Genomic DNA, 20,664 nt, shown 5'->3' with positions numbered 1-20,664 from the left:
GTTCCAACCTTCCAGCTCAGCACTGTCCCCATGACCTGTCCTACCTGCCAATCTCCCTTCCCACCTATCCACTCCACCCTCCCCTCTGACCTATCACCTCCATCCCCACCCCATTCACCTATTGTACTCTTTGCTACCTTCTCCCCAGCCCCCTCCCCCATTTATCTCTGCATCCTGGAGGCTCCTTGCCTCTATTCCTGATCAAGGGCTTTTGCCCGAAACATTGATTTTCCTGCTCCTCTGATGCTGCCTGACCTGCTGTGCTTTTCCAGCACCACATTGATCTAAACTCTGGTTTCCAGCATCTACAGTCCTCACCTTTGCCCAGCATTTATTGCCCAGTCAAGAGTCAATGACATTGCTGACAGCCTGGATTCATGTGCAGCCAGACTAGGTAAGGATGACAGACCTCCTTCCGTAAAGGACATTAGCCAACAGATGAGTTTTCTTCCAAAAATTGGGGATGGCTTCATGGTCATCATTAGACTTGCAATTCCAGGTACTTATTGAATTCAAATTCCACCAATTCTGTGGCAGGATTGAAACCCGGGTCCCCAGAACTTGAGCTGAATTTCTGGATTAATAGTCTGGTGATAGTACCACTAAGCCTTTGCCTCCCCCTTAATCAACATTTTTAATACTCAGAGTTGGGGATCAGTAATCAAGATGCTGTCCAGTTCCATTAACTAACTAGTAGGCTGAATGGTCAAAACCCACAATGTGTATTGATTTTAAGTGAATAAATGATTGGTGTCAGAAAAGCCAGGCCAAAGACCCACCTGTTCCAGAGGGATGTAATAACATCTCTGAACTAGTTGATTAGAAAATATTTTAAAGAGATTTCCCCAGGTTTGAGTACCACCTGCCATGTAAGATGTCCAAACACACTGATTAAAAAAAACTTTAAAGAGATTTACGTTCCACTGTCTAGTGCACAATTAAAAAATTGTCACTTGGGAAAGGTACAAGAAATTAACCAAAACCCTTCAAATCATGACCTGGATTTTTTTTAGAGCTATACCAGCTATACTAACATTATTTTGTCAGAAGGTAAGTCCTCATTGTCTTGCATTGATTTTCAGATGAGGACGAAACAATAAAGTAAGAATATACTCTGTTTGCACCCAGAGACACAAATAATTAGAGTGTGAAACAAATACCTAGTCTTAAAAATTGAGGAAATGTCCAAATTTCCTATTTTTACATCAATCTGCTGAATGTTTCCCTGATTGGGTTGAATCTTCAGAAAGTATCAAAACAGCAAGATCAATGTTGCACTGTTGCTAACTTGCAAATGTGACATTAAAACATAAATGTTAGCCAAACAATCAATTTCTTTAATTCCCTCGGATCTTGTGATGTGGAGTCTAAATGTGACAGAGTGAAATAAAGCCTTGATTATACACGGCTGTGGTTTCTACGTCTGGTTAGGTATCTAGAGAAATGCAAAACCTTAGTCCTCTTTCTGAGACATCTATGCCCACAAGTAACTTTTAGGCTAACAGGATTAGCCACCGATATATCCCCACTACTCTTCAGTAGCTATTTTTGTTATTCATTCATGGGATATGGGTCACTGGATAACCAACGTTTGTTGACCATTCTTAATTGACTTAATGGCAATTAGGAGTTAATCACATTGTTGTGGGACAGGAGTCACATGTTGGCCAGATCAAGTAAGGACAGCCAGTTGCTCCTGTAAAGGACATTAATGAACCAGGTGGGTTTTTCTGACAATTGGAAATTGTTTCATGCTCATCATTAGACTCTTAATTCCAGATTTTTATTGAGTTCAACTTTCAACATCTGCCATGGTTGGATTTGAACCCAGGTCCCCAGAAAATTGCCTGGATTTATGGATCAAAAGTCCACCAATAATTCCATCAGATCATCGCCTCTCTAAATTACTGGTTTTGCAAAGAAGGGTAGGAACCTATAAGAGATGGATTCAGTCTCAAGTGCTAACCTATCTACTCCTGGAATGCCTGATGTCCACTCTTAAAGCAGTCAGAAGTTCGAGGCCCATCAACTGCAATTAATAGATTTCAAATTTCAAAAAGGTATTGCAATGACATATTTTTGGAGAAACTAGAGTCAGTTACTGACATGTTCTCCAAATTACTTTTCTCTTTCTGTCTCTCATTCTGTCTTCAATTTCCAGGTTTATCACGAATTGAAACCTATTTCGTGATTGTTTCATGGTAATAACCAGTTTCATCAGTTTCTGAATAAAAACAACATATGTAGACATCTTCACACTATCAAGAATGACATTACCTCATCAGCCAAGTTCATTTTTCTGAAAGCTTGAACTGCAGCTTGTTGAATATTGGAGGAGACTTTAGCGTTGTTAGCACACCTTATAAGAGTTTTCTGAATTTCCGGATTTGCATTCTCCATTGCCTGTCCCATGTTTCCCAGTGCCTGCAGAATGAAAACATAAATTACAATTAGACCTGTATTCAATACATTTCTAATTGTAAAATAAATTAGATATCACAAATTCTGTACTGTTACCTTTAGAGTCAGGTAGATCATGTCTGCATCACCAGAGCAGTCACTTCCAAGTATGGACATCAGGTAATTCGCAACTGCCTTCAGTTCTGGTACTACAGACTGTGTTTCCTCATAAAATCTAACAGGATTGTTAAAGGATTAACTGTTGGATTATGAACTTGATGGCATCGATTAGCACATATCATGATATCAAAGTCTTTCAGCATTACTTCATAGCACAATATAACTGCTTCTATTATGAAATGTTTATAAAGGAATAAGTTATAATGTAATAATGCTGCACAATTAATTTGCCATTTTTATTATTGATTCATCTTCAGTTATTAAAAAGTCTTTGCAACTAACAAAGATATAAAATAAGCAAAGGACTCTCAATTTTTTGGGGATACTAAAGGATTTGGGGAACAATGAGAGTCGTGGTGAGAAACTAGAGATGAGTCAGACGATTGGGGGATATACTGTTGACAAGTGGACCAGAGCGAAAGGATCAAGTGGCCTAGTCCTATTCCTATTTGTGTTTTCCAAATGTCCAGAAATTATTCATTAAAATTTTGAATAGTGTCATTATATACTGTAATTATATATATATTTTTGCATCAATCCACAATATCTCCCTATACGTTGTACAGATATTAACTTAAAATTTGCAGGCTTAGCTGAAATGAAGTTAAATGAAATGAGGAGAAAGCATTTGAAGTCTAGTGATGACTTACTAATTAAAAAGGTCACTAGGTTAAAGTGTTCCTGTATTTTGCTGAAGGATTGTGCACATGTTTACATCAATCACTGGAATTCAGCAATAATGGACTGTACTGTCACAGCAACTCTGAAAAAACTGAGGTTTTGCTTAAAACAGACACTAAATCAGATGGATCATGTAATTATTTATTAGCTGAGTTTGTGATTGCTGTAGAATTGTGCTTTGTAAATACCATACGACTTACTGGAAGACAGAAAAGTGGCGAACAGCCAGAGCAAGCTAAAATTTTATGGCAAACTTAATTAAAATGAGAAATAAGTCTCTTTCCAAGGAGATACAGGCAAGTCCTAAAGGGTTAATTGATCAAATCATCGTTGAAAACATGATACATTTGTGATGAATGCTAGTAGCCAAAACTGATCTTTTGCTGGAGACTGGATAGTGTCAAAATGTGGGTGCACTGCTTCTTTGTTTAGAAAGAATATGATAAAAACCTTGCCTCGCAATAAAGTTAGCTGGCTGAGGAAGTTGTCTGATCAATGACTGGAAGTTCAGACAGAACAGACTGATCAGACTGATCACCTGTCCTGGTCTGGTGTTAGGACACACCTATATAATGGGTGTGAATGTAAGCATTGCACAGGTAAGGTTTTTGCAGGTTTTTTTTGTTGTGTACTTTGCTTAACTAAAGAAGTATTCTGATGTTAGCACTGCCTTCATTCATTGATATCCAGAGTAAGTTTGATAGATCAGGGAAGTAGGAATAAATAGTCTACAATAGCAAACTAATATTTCTGACATTTCAATTCTTATGCAAGGTCATTTGGACCCTCATGTTATTTATTTTACAATCTTCCTGAATATTGTACAACATAATCTGTCATACACATCATTTGCATTAACTTACTAATACTAAAAAAGCTAAACATCAGCACATGTGAGTGCATACAAAATACATTATGTTATGTTTGGCTAAACAATTGTTGTTTGAGAAGAAAAACTGAAGAGATTGCATTATATATCACAGAGATTTTTGTTGGCTATTGACTTACTTCCTTACTACGTGGCTCAAGGCATAAAATGTACCCCGTGTTTGCCGGACCTTTGCCTGATCAAGGACATCACTTATCCGACTTTCAGATGGTGAAGCCATAAGTGCTATGGCATAGGTAACTGCATCTGCCACCAATGGAGGGACTGGTTCATTTTGTAGTAGTTTCAGAATTGCAGAAAAACACTCCGGAGTGCCACATTGCAGAAGTGCTTGGGTAGTAACAGGCCTGTTAAAGTAAAGTTTAGGTACAGTTACTCAGGGGATTGTTACATACCAAAGTTGGCAAGTAATGAAATAATAAACTTTGATTATTAAATTCTTAACTAGGCAGCAATTTGCCCTTTTAATCATCCATCTCAGGTTATCAGTGCTCATCATTATTATAGTTTTAATTAAGCAGTAATTTGTGACATCTGCAATTAAACAAAATACTCTAAGCTACTACCCCAAGGTACCCGGCTTTTCTACAAGGTGCACTGTTGCAACCTTCGCCAAAGGTGTCGGTTCTGAAATTCAATATATTCGAACCGCATTTCCCCAGTACAGATGGCAGAAAGGTTAGGGCATTCAGGAGTCAGCACACTTTTAATACTGTGACAATGAAGTACCTGGTCCTGAAAAATTACTTTAATACTCTCAGAGGAAAATTAATGTTTGAGATTTTATATGAAAATTAAGATTGGCAGGTAATGAAATAATAAACTTTGATTATTAACCTCTGAACTAGGTAGCACTTTTAATACTGTGACAATAATAACCACTTCTGATAAATCTCTCTGGTCCTGAAAAATTAGTTTAATACTCTCAGACGAAAATTAATGTTTGAGATTTTATATGAAAACTAAGATTTTGCCCTTTCTACCTGTCTGTTTCCTAATTATGTTTTTCATGTTTTTCTGTTCATTCCATTTTTAACATTCACGCCACACAAATATGAAACAATTACCATTTCCAATGAGAGAATCTAACAATCTTCCCTTGACATTTATGGCATTACCATTGCTAAATCTCCAATGATGAATATCCTTGCAACTACTGGTAACCAGCAATTGAACTGAATTAATCATAAAAATACTGTGACTACAACAGTAGGTCAGAGACTAGGAATTCTGTGGCAAGTAATTTACTTCCTAACTTTCTAATGGCTATCCACAATTTACAAGGCATAGGCCAGAAATGTGATGGAATGCTCACCACTTGCCTGGGTAAATACTGCTACAACAACACTCAAGAAGTTTGAGACCATCCAGGGCTGATCAAGGATAACAGAGAGAACTTGTGCATGGAGTCTGAGCAGATAGAGGAAGCCCTAAGTGCGTTTTGTTTTGCTTCAGATTTCACTAAGGAAAGGGACCTTGTTGTGAATGAGAACTGGGCGGCACGGTGGCACAGTGGTTAGCACTGCTGCCTCAGAGCGCCAGAGACCCGGGTTCAATTCCCGCTTCAGGCGACTGACTGTGTGGAGTTTGCACGTTCTCCCCGTGTCTGCGTGGGTTTCCTCCGGGTGCTCCGGTTTCCTCCCACAGTCCAAAGATGTGCAGGTCAGGTGAATTGGCCATGCTAAATTGCCCGTAGTGTTAGGTAAGGGGTAGATATAGATGTAGGGGTAGGGGTATGGGTGGGTTGCGCTTCGGCAGGGCGGTGTGGACTTGTTGGGCCGAAGGGCCTGTTTCCACACTGTACGTAATCTAATCTAATCTAATCTCTTCTACGAATAGGATTATAGAACATATAGCAAATTATCGTGATTACCTGGGCACTTCTATTTTGTAGAATGTAGGTAAAGCAGCCTCAAGTGCATCTTTCTCCAACTTCCTCAATTCAACAACAAATGTTTGGAACAGACTGGCTCTTTCTTCATCCTGACCACTCTCAGATAGACTGACCAGATTCTGTAAAGCCAATGTTGCAGAGTCTGCATTCTTTACCCTACTCTCAGTGTGCTCCAAAGCCAATTCTTTCCTGATTATCGATTCATCTACAAAAGATCAATTCAAAAAAAAAGTTAGTGTCCATCCTGAAATAAATGTATTACCCGTAATAACGTTGTAGTTCAAAATGATCTATATTTCATATTCATAATTCAACATATTCTTGTCATTTAATCTGTGGTGGACATTAGAGGGGGAATTGAACTGGAAGTGGATTTTGGGAGGTGTGAAATGGAGCAATGAAGTCCACCGAATGTCACAAGTATCAGAAACAGACTTAAATGAGCTTCATAGAACAATTGGCCGTATGTATCACTTGGCAGTATAAGGCCAGTGATTCAGTCAGATTATGGTTGATTTTCTACCTTAGCTTGGTTTTCCTGTAATATCCCAAAGTATCAAAAAATCCATCAGGTTCTGCCACGAAGATTCACTAAATGTCTGAGTATCCACAATTTTCCGTGGTAGAGATTTTTGAAGATTCACAATCATTTGGATGAATAAAGTTGTCCTGATATCAGTTGGAACTAACCCTTATTCTAAGATTATGACACTTAGTTCTAGAGTCTACACCAGAGGAAATACCTGCCCAGCATCTACCTTGTCCATTCCTGTAAGAATTATGTGTGTTTTAATTAAATCACCTAAATTTGAGGTAACAAGGCCTTGTTGACTCAATCCTACTGATAGGAGCCACCTCCTCATCCCAAGAAATCTGTTACATGATCCTTAGCTGCATTTCCTCTAAGACAAGGCTTAAATGGCAGGTCATGACCCCAGGATTTGGTTTTGTAATCACCAATGTAGCAATGGCAACTGTGCAGCCTACTCTGTTTTCAGAGGCCCTTTAGAACCTTGTGTTTTGTTTTATTGGTAGGTGTGACCTAATGGATTGCTCCCAGAATCACCGGGCAGTCACAACAACCTTTGGAACACCTGCTCACAAATGCAGTGAATAGTATCTATTTCCCTGACTGTACCATCTTACATCATTGCTTTCTGCTTTCCGCACTTGAATGGCTTTCCACATAATGGCGTCATATCATTTAGCTCACCCACCCTTCAGACTTTAACCTCACCCATGCTGACAGTGTGAACATTGAAATTGTTGTGTCAGGACGAAGGTTGAAGTGCTTCCACAATCCAAAGTGACTTACAGTCACACCTTCCTGCCTGTGACCATTAACCAAACTGATACTAGCAATAAAAAAAGGAATGAGTGGAGAAACTGGCTATATCTGTAGAGAGACACTGAGCTAACATTTCGAATCCAATGATGCATCTGTTTGCTTTTATTTCAGATTTCCAACATCTGCGGTAGTTTAGTCTCATTTGGAGCCATTATCAAACCTGAGTGTATGTCTGTTTCCTGGGCCAAACTGCCCATGTCACACACCATTCCTTGATAAGATACAATGTCTGTGCCTCAGACACTTGGATTCCAGCTAACAAATCTTTGAGTGGGCATTCCTCAAGATGCAAATTACACAAACAGTTACCCAGGATCATAACACTTTCCTCAAACTCCCAAATGCTTCAGTTACATACAGCACCTCTACTACCATCTCCATGTAACCTTGTTTGTTGATTGGACAAATTAAGTTCATGTATTTAATCAACTTAGTTTATTTTACTTTGAACTCCTTGTTACCCAGCTCAACACTTAGATAATTGGAAATGAGAGGTTATCAGCTCTGGGGAAGTCTCAACTAATTGCAAATTGTTTGAAGGAAGTGTTGAAGAGACACCTTGACCATTTTGTGAGTTAGAGGAAGAGAATTCCAGGTCAGGGGAGGGCAAACATTTTTAGGGAATCTGGAGAAACACTTCTGCATGGTCTGAACACACAAAGGAAAAGATATGACCTCTCGTAGAATGCTTCCTTTTCTTTGCTGCCAGGTTTTACTAATGATGGGATAAATCTGACAGAAATGATTAGATCTCCATCACATAGTCTGCTTTCAAGTGAAATTACAGAGTGGAAGGTTGGATGGAATGCATTTTAATGAATAAAAAAACACTTCTCTCGCACCTTCCATGACAACTGGATATATCTAAGCAATTTAAAGCAAATTAATATAGAGTTGTAGTTACTGTTACAGGATACATAGCAGTCCTTCAAAACCCCACAAACACAAAGTGATAATGACCAGATAATCTCTGTTTCTGATATTGAATCAGAGATAAATACAGCCAGCACTATAGGGAAATACCATTGCTTCTTGATTTTTTTTAAATATCGACCCACATAGGCACATAAAACATGCACAGTGCTAGGGTCCTGGGTTCAATCCCAGCCTCGGGTGTCTGTCTGTATGGAATTTGCACATTCTCCCCATATCTGACTGGGTTTCCTCCCACAATCCAAAGATGTGCAAGTCAGGTGAACTGGCCATGTTAAATTGCCCAGTGTTAGGTGCATTAGTCAGAGGTAAATATAGAGTAGGGAAATGGGTCTGGGTTGCTTAGTCTTCAGAGAGTCGGTGTGGACTTGCTGGGCTGATGGCCCTGTTTCCAGACTGTAGGGAATCTAATCTTAGTGACTCATTCAAAAGACTATGCTGGATCTTAGCATTGATGTTAATGTTCAATGCCAGGCACATGATTTGCATCTTATCTATATGATTCAGACTGTTGGTTATTGATCAGATATTTCCTACTTAGCACCGGTGGCAAAAATTAAAATGATACTTAACCAGAAAACAAATGTTAATGTAATTTTCATGCACATTAACAATTCTACTGGTTGGGGACAGTTTTTTTTTGTTGAGCAGGGCACACCGGTGATTTTCGTGTTTGGGTTTTGTTTATATCTTATGCGCAGGGAAAGTTGCTGCAGTTTGTCAGTTCTGGTCCAGCCAATGTTGGCCAGCTGTTATTCACAGATAGGGCGTGGTGAGAGAGTTAGAGAGATGTACAGCGTGAAAACAGACTTTTCATTCCAACTTTTCCATGCTGACCAGATACCCTGACCTAATCTAATCCCATTTGCCAAACCCTTTCTATTCATATACCCATCCAGATGCCTTTTAAATGCTATAATTGTACCAGCCTCCATCACTTCCTCTGGCAGCTTATTCTACACATGTACCACCCTCTGCACGAAAAGGTTTTCTCTTAGGTCCCTTTTAAATCTTTCTCCTCTCATCCTAAACCTGGTTCTGGACTCCCCCACCCCAGGGAAAAGACCTTGTCTATTTACCCTATCCATGCCTCTCATGATTTTATAAATCTCTAATACGTCACCCCTCAGCCTCTGACACTCCAGAGAAAACATCCCCAGCTTGCTCAGCCTCTCCCGATGGCTCAAATCCTCCAACCGTGGCAACATCCTTATAAATCTTCTCTAAACCTTCTCAAGTTTCACAATATCTTTCCGATAGGAAGAAACCAGAATTACACACAATATTACAAAAATGGCCTAACCAAAGTCTTGTACAGATGCAACATGACCTCCCAACTCTTGTACTCAAAACTCTGACCAATAAAGGGAAGCATACCAAATGCCTTATTCACTATCCTATCTACCTGCGACTCTACTTTCAAGGAACTATGAACCTGCACTCCAAGGCCTAACTTCACATGTTTCTTTTTCATAAGAATGAGAGTAGGCTATTTAACCCCTTGAGCCTGTTCCACTATTCAATAAGATAATGGTTGATCTGTGACCTTACTGCATCTGCCTGTCTTGGGACCACATCCTTGATACCCTTGCTTAATACAAACATGTCTATCTCAGATTTAAATTTAACAAGTTAATTAGCATCGATCAGCATTTGATGAAGAGGATTCCAAACTGTCACTCTTTGACTCAGAAGTGTGTAGAAGTTCTTTCTAACATCTCTCCTGAATGGCCTGGTCCTAATTCTTAGACTATGCCCCATGTTCTAGAATCATCCGCCAGTGGAAATAGTTTACCTTTATCTACCCTGTCTTTTCCTGTTAATATCCTGAAGACCTCTATTAGGTCAGCCCATAACCTTCTAAATTTTAGAGAATAAAGGATTAATTTGTCAAATCATTTGTCATAACTTAACTCCTGAAGTCCAGATATCAGCCCGGTAAACCTGTGATGCACTCCCTCCAGGGCTAAAACATCCCTCTTAAGGTGGGGTGCCCAAAGTACAGTAAGTAGGGTCTAACTAGGGTTTTGTATAACTGAAGCATAACATTTGCATCTCAATTCCAGCCCTTTATATATGAAGCTCAGCATTCCATCCACCTGCTTGACTATTTTCTGTGTCTGTTTGTGACATTTTAAAGAGCTCGGAACCTGAACACCCAGACCTTCTTGGACATCTACTGTATTTAACTTTGTGTCTTTTGAACAAAATGCCATGTTCCCTCCTTTGTTGGTCACACACTTGCTTAATAAAATCCACCTACTACAGTTTTGTCCAATCACCTATCAACACCCAAGTAACTTTAATGTTCCCCACCAGGCATATTGGCAACTCCCCATGCTCCTGTTGAGCTAAAAATGGTGTTGAACCCTTCAACATTCCTTTTTGAAAACAATAATGAAATTGCCATCCATTTCCTGGACTGCTGACCACTAAAACTAAGGCTCAACTGAAAAAGCATAACCATTAGGATTACAGGAGGATATCAGCAGTTTCTTGTGATTTTCACCCCAGTACCACCTCATGTAGGCCAGGAACTGAGATAAAAGAGAAATGAGAATAGCTTCCATCTAATCTTACCATGAATGGTACAGTCTGCACTCTACTAAAAATCTTACTTTCTTATGAAACATATCAGCTGTGGTTGAATGGTGCTCGATGGGCTGAATGACCTGAAACTGCTCCTATGATCTTACGTCCTGAATATTGAGTGCTATGCTACATGATCTTCCATTTATTTAAGTTAAGGAGAGAACTCATCAAATTTTCCAATATTAATTTTCATTGGGCTGGGAAGGTAAACAAAGTAAATTACACCTGTTGTTTCTTTCATTATATAAAAAAGGTAAGTTTAAGCATATTCCAAATATGCTATCCTTGCAATCGCACAGTATTTTCTGGACTTCAAAAGAAAAGTATAAAGCTAGAGATTGATTTCTTTCTCATTACCACGAGAAACAAGTTCAAGCTGTAAGTCAGGAGAGAAGAAATTTAAACAAAACAAACTGTAAACAAAATCGAGGAAACTGTCAAGTAAATCTCACCTTTAGTAAAGTGTCTGTTATTAGTTGCGATTAAATTTTCTAGTTTAAGTGTTTGCTTTACGTATGACACAGCTCCGTATTGTTCTCTAACAAGAGAAAAATACATCTTTAATCAGATATACATCAAGCACTTTTCAATAGTTTTATTGATAAAGGCAGCTTCAGGCTTCTGTCATCATAAAGTATCTTAGGTACAAAAACTAAATTGAAAATTAAGCAAAAATTTAACATGCTATTGGACATGAGGATTGCCTCCTTATTTTGATTTTAGTTCCTAAAAATGTTTTATATTACTCTGTGAGCCTTCTCAAAGAAAGGTATTATGTTTGAAAACAAAAAATGCTGGAAATCACAGCAGGTCAGGCAGCATCCATGGAGAGAGGGCAAGTTAACGTTTCAAGTCTAGATAACTCTTCGACAGAGCTGGGGTTTTTTGAAATATATTAACCAATAGGTTGGTGGCAATACCAAAATGTAACTGGCACTCTGTAGTGGTCAAGAACTGGTGTAATTTGTTTCAAGCCCTGCTATTATAAATTAAAGCAACAACGGTGATAAAATTGGCCTTAATTTCAGGAATTCAAAAGAAACAAGGGAGAGATTTTTCTGTGTGATCATTTCCATTTGGAAGGAGAAACCTGTCAATTCAACTCCCCACTCCCCACTCCTCACAAATTCTCAGTAACTACTGTGAACATTTAAATAAGTAATTGCCACAACAGCTGAAAGAACTTTAAACTTTAAGACGACATCTGACTGCTTTTCTCAGTAGAAACATTAAACCAATTGGATTGGTGAAAAACTCGCTTTTACTGAACCAATTGAATGAGTAATGAATCAACATGCAAAACAAAAAAAGTGTATGGTATAGATTAATGCAGAGGATTCATATAAGGAACAATGATAAACCAAAAATAAACTAAAGGACATTATAACAGCTAAAACACAAATGGTTTATTTATCTTAAATTGCCATCAGTGAATGTGTTGACTTGTGAAGAAACGCTATTGTTATTTTAGTGAAACAACTTACCCCGGTGTTAGAGGTGATAACATATGCTTTTCGTTGCAGGTAGCTTCTTTTATATGCTTCTTCGTATCAAGCGAATAGCTGCAAGATTGATAACTGCTCAACAAGTTTACCACAGGTACATGCTGTGTAAGGGATAAAGGGATAAAGAGGAATTGGCAAATAATTAAACTTAAATTTCTTATATTTGGAACAAAAAGATATGGTAATGTTCGTATTGTAAGTATTTTTGTTTTCTTACCAGCCCTGTAATCAGTGCCAAAGGACTCCTGTGCTCTGCAATTGGTGTGAATCTATTACAAGCAGTAAGATCTCTTCCAGTTGTAATATGAGTAGCAACACTCCCTGCTCTGCTGTTCACTGTGACTTCACTTGTGCAATTTCCATAAACAGTAGGCTGAGTCACAAAACAAAATATAAATGTACATTTTTAATAAATATGTGTTTATTTTTAATTATGTCAAAACAAATGAAAATGCAAATGCCGAACACTCCCAAATAAGTCAGCAGTGTTCCAAGCATTCTTTTTCTCCAACTCTGAGTCTTCCCTTAGCTTTACAGAAAGTTAACAAAACTAATCAAAGCTTTTGATTGAAAGCTTTTTCTCACTAGTTTGACAGAAGTGTTTTGGAAATGATCTGATCTACTAATTTCCAAGCTGGAGAGATTATCTTCAAAGGAGTTTTAAAAACTGATTCAATTTTGAACATTTTCAAGGAATCAATTCATAGAAAAATATTTTGTTTCCTTAAGTTTAAATGCCAAAATTGGCTAGTTTCAGTCCCAGATGGAACAAGTTGTAGGTTTGCTGTGCTTAATATTGCAGATTTGGCCAAATAATTTTATTGCAAAAACTGCTGCAGAAATGACTATTAAAAGCTAAGCATCTATTTAGAATTTATATTAAATCCATTTGGGCTGTGAAAATTAATTAGAAAAAAAAACTTACTGTGTTAAATGTCTGTACATCTTCATCAGATTCCACTGGCACCAGAAGAGTAGAAATGATTCCTCTCTTGATGTTGAGAATGTTGGTTGGTTCACTTTTATTTGGGTAGAGGTTGACATCCAAATGTCCATGTACTGTTGTGAATTTCAGCTCATATCTATGGAAGAAAATATTTTACAGAACTTTCAAGCAAATCACTTCACCCATAATGGTGTTAATGTTAACTCATCAAATGTGGGCTGTTTAATTTCTTTTTCATTTCTATTTCATCATCATTTCCCACATGTCAAAATTATTACTGATAAGGAGAATTATTTGAACCATTTTATGGTTCTATATATCCAGAAAATTATTTAAGCATTCAGTGGTATCTCACGCTATTGTAGGATTTTAAAGTTCCTTTGTGAAGTCTCAGTCTAAATGGCTTAGAGTAAAGTGAGGCTGTGACTACTTAACGTGAAAACTGTGCAGATCTACAACTAACATTGAGGAGCAAAATGCCACAATGCATATAAACATAATTACCAATGGATGCTGAAAAATATATATCTGAAATTGGGCTCGACAACTACAAAAGCAAGCATTAGATTCTTACATACAGGACTGAGAGTTTAATACCTATTGACAACTTCTTCTTTGAAATTGGACATTGCAAAGTTGAGTAGGAGCCAGGCTTGTCCTGATCCTTTTTGCTGCAGTTTTTCAGCAGCTATGAATCCCACAAATTAACAGATTATAATTAATTGATGAGAAAATGCCTTCTACTAATGCAGTCCTATTCATCAAATTATTTTGTAAGATAAGGGACACCCACAGGGAGTAATATACAAAGAAAATAGTATATGCAGGGACACCTCATTCTACAAAATCTAATTTATTTTAAACAGCTAAAATCTTAGTAAAATCAAGAGAAGAGGGATGTCTTATGAGTGAATTAAGTATACAGTTGCCTGTATCACAAGCAATCACTTATTTCACTCGATCTTACAAATTGTGTGACTAACATTCTCTTGTTGTGGAGATGCTGGTGATGGACTGGAGTGGACAAGTCAAAAATCAGATAACACTGGGTTATAGTCCATCAGGTTTATTTGAAAACATTAGCTTTCAGAGCACTGCTCCTTCATCAGGTGTTAGTGAGAGTAAAAGACCTTTTCCTTATAAATTCTGAGTTTGAAGTCTTCCTCTCTCATGAGCACCTGATGAAGAAGCAGCACTTCGAAAGCTAGCGCATTCAAATAAACCTATAGGTCTGCAGTATACTGCAGTTTTTAGCTTTCTCTTGTGTGTGTGCCTGGCATGATTTCAGGGGCTGTATTCTGAAATCCCCCTAACCTCAATCCCACCTAAGCCCTGTTCCGAGAATGCCGTTTACTCCACTTTACTAGGGTTTCTGGGATTGTTTTAACACAATAGCAGATGACAGGAGGAGTGCCACAAAAATTAGCATTTTAAGATTCATATATATATCAACGTTCCTTACTTGGACATAGCTTGCTGAAACTCTTCAGAGTTCCTGGAAAGCTCAAAGACAGGCTTGCCATCAGGACTGATGCTTTGCACTTCCCTCAGGTTGCATGCATTTACCCGCAAGGTGTAAGCACAGTACTGAGGAACCTCAAGTTCCACCTGTGGGAAAGCAACCAAGTTAAACACATTGTTGTAACTTTCTTTTCAATTGCAGTTTATTTTCCTAATCGAATACACAGACTAGAGACTCACTTGCCACCTTAAAAAATGACTCTAAATTGATTTTTACTTTTTAAAATGTATTGAAATAGTATTTTCCTATGATTTTATCATGTGCAGTCAGGGAGTGAGGAAATGATAGGTTGTACAATCCTAAAATACGTAAATAAACACACAGAAAAAAGGTATCAATTTGACTTCAGGATTTCAAAATGTTATTTTAGTGGGAGTTTGTGAGCTCTGACGTTGACAGAATAAGCAACTAAATTAGCCAAGAGGTTAAGAAATACAATGTAGAAGTTCGTTATCTAACTTGTGTAAAAATATTTTTAAAACAATAACTATAACAGTAACTTTGTTGTGATTTGGAGGTGCCGGTGTTGGCCTGGGATGAACAACGTTAAAAATCACACAACACTAGGTTACAGTCCAACAAGTTTATTTGGAAGCACTAGCTTTTGAAGCACTGCTTCTTCGTCAGGTGGTCATGGAGCAGAATTCCCAACCACCTTATGAAGAAGCAGTGCCTCAGAAACTAGTGTTTCTAAATAAACCTGTTGGACTAATATCTGGTGTTGTGTGATTTTTAACTTTATTGTGTAAGTTTTAAGGAATCAACATTTACAAACTTATTTCATTTACTGGCTGATAATCAGAAACTTGTAAAATACATTACTTTAAATCCATTTGATAAATCGAGGATACCTTTTGCATTCAGGGTGACGCATATCAATGTGCTAGATCCATCTGAACAACTTAAGAATGTTGAAGTCACCCCAAATTAAATTGGTGAGACATATACTATGCTAATTGATCCCTGTAATCCTTACAGTCTGCTAGTCATTTGAAAATGTGTCTCGTGATTTGTGAGCCATTCAGATATCTCTCATGGAAATCAGGGTTGAAGTATTGAGTTCTTGTATATTGAAAGCAACCTTTAACTTACTCTGCAAGATATTCTGACACCAGAGCGAGAGTATTCAGTCCCATCTATTCCATTGGAGGTCTCAGCTTCATAGTTGTAAATATACGTCTTAAGATTTTTGAAGCGGGTTTTCTGCTCTGTAATTGGGTAAAATAAATATACGTTGTAATTATTAAGTCAGATAATTTGTTTAGTAGAAGGCCTGGCTGAGAGTGACTGGCATTTGGGGTGACATGATGGCTCAGTGGTTAGCATTGCTGCCTTACAGTTGCAGGGACCCTGGTTCAATCCCATCCTCAGGTGACTGTCTGTGGAGTTTGTACATTATCCCTGTGATTGTGTGGGTTTCCTCCCACAGTCTAAAGATGTGTAGGTTAGCTGGATGGGTCTTGCTAAACTTTTCACAGTGTCTAAGGATGTGGAGGCTAGGTGGGTTAAGTAAAATACAGTATTATAATGTTAATCTTGCTTTGTGCATGGCATGTACAGCATAACCTTGTATGTGTTGCTCCTTGTTTGCTATGAACTGCCTGCACTGCTCACAAAACAAAACTTTTCACTGTACTTAGGTTCATGTATTGTACTTAGGTACAATAAGTAAATAAATCAAATCAAATACAGGAATAGGGTGGGGGATTGGATGCAATGCTCTTCGGAGGGTCAGTGCAGACTTGATGGGACAAATGGTCTCTTTGTGCACTTTAGGGAGTCCACAATAAAGGGATCAAGGGAGAAGGCATGAGGATTAGAAACATTTCAGCCATGATCGAATGATGGAGCAGACTCGATGAGCTGAATGGCCTTATGCTGCTCCTTTATCTTAGGGGCCTAATGTTTGCATCACGAGGTTGATCATCAATCGGATCCAGATACGATTTGACAGACTGCAGTGTCTTCTCAGTATTTCCTTGGAAGGTGCACCATTCCGGTAGCCCAACAGATGGTGCTATTCCACCAACCGAGAGCAGAGTGGTCTTTCAGCTGTTTAACAGGGAATGCCATACTTGCACAACAAAATTCTTGACAGAAATGCATTCGTCTTAGACATCTTTAAGGCTGGCAGCCACCAGGAGTTAGGGAGGCTGTGGATCCCCACTTTTTTTGCGTGTGTGGCATGGGAATGTGTTCCAAATCCCCAGCTCCAAATTACAGAACTGCTCCCATAACTCTCAGAGCAGATTTGTGTCTCAAAATGTTCAGTTTTTGGTTCGATGTAATTCAGGAAGTTTCGTTGTCTGCATTAATAACGACGTATTTTTGATCTACTCTGCTGTGTAGAAAGTGGTCTCAGACACTTAACATTTGAGACTAGTACGGTGAACACAATGCTACTTACTTGAACACGTTCTTCTGTCTTCAGATTTTCCTTCTGAAAAGTGAAGAAATATTTATGGATGGTGATTTATAAATGTATATATGTATATACATTATAGACTTATAGATGTAGTATTCCAAAAACTACCAAAAATCTCTACCGCAATTCTTGATGCAAACATTTTCAGCAAATTTCTCTTGTTACTCCATTAATTAAATCGCGTTAATCAAACAACATGAAACTACTGCAGTTTCTGTCTCAGACCGTTCCAAAAATCAGTCAAATATTTATGAAGTTCAGGGGTAGAAATAAGATAACGTCGTTTTCAATATGGTTCGAACAATTTGGGAGCTAAAAAGTTGGATAGAATTGAATATTGTTTTCAAAATCAAGCATTTTTTAAATTTAACATTTTAGGCTCTGGATTGTAGGTAAAGGTTTTGTGTTTATTAAAAAGATTACTTTCGTTCAATTAATTTGGAAACTCATTTTAATTCTTTATATTCGAAAGATGATCGTATTGCATATAACTCACTAAAAGGCATGAATGTAGGTTACAATTTAAATGAACGATGAATTCATAATTGCAAATAGAACATCCCAAGTAAAACATGGTACGGAATACGTTACATTTTGCAGCACATTTAATGGCTCGTAATGTGCGAGAATAAATGTTAATGAAAACTTACGTGTTAAAACCACACACCCGAACAGCAGCAGAAAACAGAGCTTCATGATGAAGCTCATGTTGAGCTGATAGGATAGTCTCCTCCTGCTGAAGTGACTGTTCCTGGCGCAGTATTTATATAGTCTCTGCAGCTGAGCCAATCTGTTTATGAAGTTCACTGCAGTTACAAAAGGTATCAGAGAGTCCAAAGGTTACCCTGGGTTTTTTTTTTGAGGCAGTTGGGACAAAGGGAGCTAAACTTTCTTTCATACTAACTTCAGGATTTCTGTCCTTGCTTAACCTTTTCTAAGTATATTTAAACCACAATTTCGGGAAGAACTCAGCACCATTGCTAACAAGACAGGTAACGTGACATAAATGATCCACTCAAACTGTAAGTTAGTTCGAACTGGATTCACACAGACGGGCAAAGGTGACATCGCTAAACTTAAGGTCGAAATGTAAGCGGTTCAGCAAGATAATTTTCACTTCAAATATGATGGGGTCTGTGAACATATTCTAATGAACATGGGCGGAGTTTGCAGAAGGGTTGGGTGGAGCTACATGTTCTCAGAGCACTTTTTGAAATCATTTTAGCAGCAAATCCTGACTTGCCAAGGTTTGATGAAATTATTTTCTACTGCGTGATTCCACACAGTTAAAAGGGAGAAAAAAAAAGGGATATACCCTTACATGTGTCTTTCTGGATCTCAGGAGGTACCAAAACAGGTCAGCCAAAATACTTGTGTAGTGCAGTTACTCTTTGTAATATTGGGAAAGGGGCATCCAATTTATATGTAGCAATCTCCAATAATCCACATTGTGATAATAACTAGATCATTTGTTTTTATGTCTGATGGTGAATGAAGATAACTATTGGCCAGCACGCCAGAGATAGATGTTCCTTCACAGTCATATCGTGGGAGATCAGGTGCCCACCTGAATGGCAGAAAGGAGATAGAGGCATAGAGATGTCCAGCACGGAAGCAGACTCCAACTCGTCCATGCTGACCAGATATACGAAATTAATCTAGTCCCATTTGCCAGCATTTGGCCCATATTCCTCTCAACCCTTCTCATTCATGTCCCCATCCAGATGCCTTTTAAATGTTGAAATTGTACCAGTCTTTACCACTTCCTCTGGCAGCTCATTCAATATATGCAACACCCTCTGCATGAAAAAGTTACCCCTTACCTCCCTTTTAAATCTTTCTCCTCCCACCTTCAACCTGTGCTGTCTAGTTTTGGACTTCCTATCCTGGGAGAAACGACCTTGGCTGTTCACCCTATCCATGCCCCTCATGATTTTATTCACCTCCATAAGATCACCTCTCAGCCTCCAACACTCCAAAGAGACTAACCCCAGCCTATTCAGCTTCTCCCTATAGCTCAAACCCTCCAACCCTGTCAAAATGCTTGTAAATCTTTTCTGAACCCTTTCAAGTTTCACAATATAGCAGGGGGACCAGAATTGAATGTAATATTCCATGGTTCAGCTGAAAGAGAGCACCCCCAGCAGAGCTACACTCCCATTGTGAGGCAGAAATGATACTCACCCCCTGCCTTCTGAATTAGTGATGGGAGTGCTACAAATTGTGCTACAGTTGACACATACAATTATGTAACTGGAAAGTATTAGAGATCAACATAAGTATTTATGAACACAATGATTGTTTCTTGTATGGAGTGGTATGTGTTTGTACAGAGCTGATGTTTCAGTCTTCCTCCAGTGCTTCGCCTCTGTGACCTAATACTCTGGTACTGCCCTTTCCTGGTTCCTTTCCACTCTAAGAATTATCTACAACAGCTTTGCTTCCCATTCTCTCAGTTTATCTCTAGAATCTGCCAATAATCTATGCTTACAACATCCAACTCGCCTCCCCCATTTCTCATCCATATGCTGAAAGTCACTTACAGCACCTAAAAACCCATCAGTGCCTACTTTCTCATCCCAAAAATGGCAAACTCTGAAAGGTTGGCCACCATTGAGGGCTACAATTCTGGGAGCCAGTATACCTGTACAATGCAGTGTGCTTGAAAGGTCTTTGGAATAGCCCTTGCTGATGGCTTAACTGTGATGTATTAGTGGGAAACCTGGACCAATTGGCCAGTACTGACATCAGATTTTGCCTTTCAGTTGCTCCTAGAAGGTTTAATGTCAATGTAAAGATGCCATTGCCCTATTAGCTATCAATAAAGAAGGCAAATGTGTTTTGTCTTCATTACATGGGGATTTGTCTATAGTAGTAAACACACCTTGTTGCAATTGTACTGACTTCTGATGAGATCAAACTGTAGTATTGTGTACAGTTTTGGTCTCCTAATCTAAGGAAAGATTTAGTTGCTGTAGAAAAAGTTCAATGAATGTTCACCAGATTAATTTGTGGGAAGCGAGATGGCATTGTGCTGAGAAACCTGGGCTTTTGCCCGAAACGTCGATTTTCTTGCTCCTCAGATGCTGCCTGACCTGCTGTGCTTTTCCAGCACCATTCTAATCTATGACCTGAATGATCCTATCGTAATGATTTATTTGTGTAACATGAATAAGTCTATTCATACAACATTTCAGTGCTGGTAAATTCTGAATTAACATGAGAAATACAGTACTTTTGTATAAAAGCTGAACGAATATTACACCTAACCAAAAATAAAAATCTATGTGTATCATGTCCAATACTTAGTCCTAATTTTCTTTTTCTTTATTTAGCCAAACATTAATTT

At 38.3% G+C, this 20,664-nt stretch overlaps 1 protein-coding gene across 1 annotated transcript in view; it reads right to left on the bottom strand.

The window, feature by feature from the left end:
- Positions 1-18,089, bottom strand: part of apoba (apolipoprotein Ba) — a 65,159-nt gene extending 47,070 nt beyond the window's left edge. The window contains exons 1-12 of the mRNA XM_072562266.1: positions 17,966-18,089; positions 17,298-17,330; positions 15,983-16,098; positions 14,831-14,976; positions 13,348-13,504; positions 12,640-12,795; positions 12,402-12,523; positions 11,370-11,455; positions 6,024-6,249; positions 4,270-4,497; positions 2,518-2,635; positions 2,278-2,424 (exon numbers count right to left, since the gene is read on the bottom strand). Coding sequence (XP_072418367.1) covers positions 2,278-2,424; positions 2,518-2,635; positions 4,270-4,497; positions 6,024-6,249; positions 11,370-11,455; positions 12,402-12,523; positions 12,640-12,795; positions 13,348-13,504; positions 14,831-14,976; positions 15,983-16,098; positions 17,298-17,330; positions 17,966-18,023 — 1,593 coding nt within the window. The 5' untranslated portion in view covers positions 18,024-18,089. The remainder of the gene's footprint in view (positions 1-2,277; positions 2,425-2,517; positions 2,636-4,269; positions 4,498-6,023; positions 6,250-11,369; positions 11,456-12,401; positions 12,524-12,639; positions 12,796-13,347; positions 13,505-14,830; positions 14,977-15,982; positions 16,099-17,297; positions 17,331-17,965) is intronic.
- Between the last annotated feature and the right edge of the window lie 2,575 nt (positions 18,090-20,664).

The sequence above is a fragment of the Chiloscyllium punctatum genome, chromosome 3, assembly GCF_047496795.1.
Source record: "Chiloscyllium punctatum isolate Juve2018m chromosome 3, sChiPun1.3, whole genome shotgun sequence".
In the NCBI taxonomy this organism is placed as follows: Eukaryota; Metazoa; Chordata; class Chondrichthyes; order Orectolobiformes; family Hemiscylliidae; genus Chiloscyllium; species Chiloscyllium punctatum.
This window is presented reverse-complemented; position numbering and strand designations above follow the sequence as displayed.